At 56.4% G+C, this 2,011-nt stretch overlaps 1 protein-coding gene across 1 annotated transcript in view; it reads right to left on the bottom strand.

Moving 5' to 3' along the window:
• Positions 1-2,011, bottom strand: part of ARAP3 (ArfGAP with RhoGAP domain, ankyrin repeat and PH domain 3) — a 28,910-nt gene that overhangs the window by 12,535 nt on the left and 14,364 nt on the right. The window contains exons 5-7 of the mRNA XM_031063808.1: positions 1,311-1,380; positions 770-890; positions 383-570 (exon numbers count right to left, since the gene is read on the bottom strand). Coding sequence (XP_030919668.1) covers positions 383-570; positions 770-890; positions 1,311-1,380 — 379 coding nt within the window. The remainder of the gene's footprint in view (positions 1-382; positions 571-769; positions 891-1,310; positions 1,381-2,011) is intronic.

The raw sequence follows: 2,011 nt of genomic DNA, 5'->3' as shown, positions 1-2,011 counted from the left end.
AGCAGGAAGGCAGTGAGGTGTTCTGTGGGCAGCAACAGCAGCAGCGTGGGAGGTGACAGGGACCAGCTGTCCCTGTAAGTGTCCCTTGCAGCAGATGTGTTTGCTGCCATTGATCCAGCTGTCCTGGGATGTGTTGGGATGCTTGGTGTGACCAAGACCAAAATGCCTGGTGGAGATGATGATGGTTTGGTGATAGTGAGAAGGTTGGGAGGGGTGTCCACTCCTGGTACCCCTCACTGCTGCCCTGGGCAGGATCTCCAGCCTCTTGCACTGCCATTCCCTTTCTCCTGCCCACCCATTTCCTCCCTGCTCTCCCTTTGGCACCAGTCCTGGCTCAGCTCCCTCCATCCCTCTCATCCCACGAAGGGGTCTGGCAACAAACCTGCTCGCTCTTGTACAGCCACATCTCAGGCAGGCTCAGGGCTGCGAAAACCTTGGACTTGTGGCCCTTCAGCTCCAGGGTTCCTGACTTCTGGCAGTGGGCAGTGTTGGCAGGCCGGGGCCGGGACCCCACCAGGCGCTGCTCCATCACCTTCTTCTGCAGCGTGGAGCACCACTCATTCCTCTGGGCTGGGGACCAGGCAGGAGGGAGCGGGGCTGAGCCCTTCCCCACAGCCCTGGCACGGAGCAGAGCACCCAGAGGGCAGGCAGGGAGGCAGGGGATGTTTTGGGGATGGGATGAGAGCTGCCTGTAGGGTGCTCTGCCTGGAGAAGGGAGGCAGGGATGGGTCCTTAGGGCTGCTGGGCCCTGGGCCAGGTTGTCACTCACCCTCATTCTCAGCACGGAAAACAAAGATCCGATGGCTGGTGATGACCTGGAACTTGTTGTCCTTGGTGGAACGAGCCATTTCAATCACAGACAGCGGGATCACTCCTTTGGGATAGGGCTCCTGGAACGAGCCCCAGGTGGGATTACCCCCTTTGCCCTTCCCACAGGGCACCTCCATGACCTGGCACATCCTCCACATCCCCTGGGTGCTCTGCTGGTGCTGCCTCACAGCACAGCCTGCAGGCATCAGCAGCCAGGTGAGTGCTGGGAATTCGGGAAGGGGTGGATCCATGGCTGTCCCTGTTTCCAGCAGGACCTCCCCTTTCCTGCTCCCTGTTGGCAGAGGGACCCCTTGCTCTCCTGGGCTCCCATGGCTGAGGCTGTGCTGGGAGCCTGCCAGGCATCGGCTGCTCCACGCTGGTGATGGCAGAGCACTGCTGGCTCCTTCCAGAAGGACGAGGGCAGGCCAAGGGGATGTGGCAGCTCCCCAGGTGGTGTCGAGGTTCAGCCTCCCCACCCTGCCCCCCTGTGCCCTTGGTACCTTCTCACTGCTGGAGTACATCAGGTTCTTGCCATCAAAACGGACGTAGCGCCTCTGGAAGACATAGTTCCTGTTGGGATGGCAGAAAAACTGTTGGGAAGGGGATGATTGCTCCTCATGGACCCTTCCTCCTCCCAGGCACAGCTGCACAGAGGGCCTTGCAGCACAGCTGGGGCCCCAGGAGGTTCCTCTTCCACGGGGAGCACAGTGACCCGTGCAGCCACCTCACCTTGCCCAAGGGGGCTTTACCTACAGGGGCTGCCCCATCCCTGGAGGTGCTCCAGGCCAGTTGGACGGGACCTGGGATAGTGCAAGGTGTCCCTGTCCATGGCAGGGTGTGGAACGAGATGATCTCAATGTCACAGACATGTTTTATGAAAAATCTTTTCCTTAGGATTTTTTGTCCTGAGAAGCTGAGAGGCCTCAGGAACAAAATGTAACCAATGATTATCTGCTGCTGTGGAATGCAACAGGTGCATCTGTGATTGGTCTCATGTGGTTGTTTCTAATTAATGGCCAATCACAGCCAGCTGGCTCAGACTCTCTGAGAGTCAGGAACTTTTGTTATCATCCCATTCTCTGCCTTCCTTTCAAGCCTTCTGATGAAATCCTTTCTTCTTTTCTTTTAGTATAGTTTTAATATAATATCTATAATAAAATAATACATTTCTTCTGAAATATATATATAAATAATAAATACA

This window comes from Geospiza fortis, unplaced genomic scaffold (assembly GCF_000277835.1).
Source record: "Geospiza fortis unplaced genomic scaffold, GeoFor_1.0 scaffold320, whole genome shotgun sequence".
Taxonomy (NCBI): Eukaryota; Metazoa; Chordata; class Aves; order Passeriformes; family Thraupidae; genus Geospiza; species Geospiza fortis.
The sequence above is the reverse complement of the archived record's forward strand: the minus strand, read 5'-3'. Positions and strand labels throughout refer to the sequence as shown.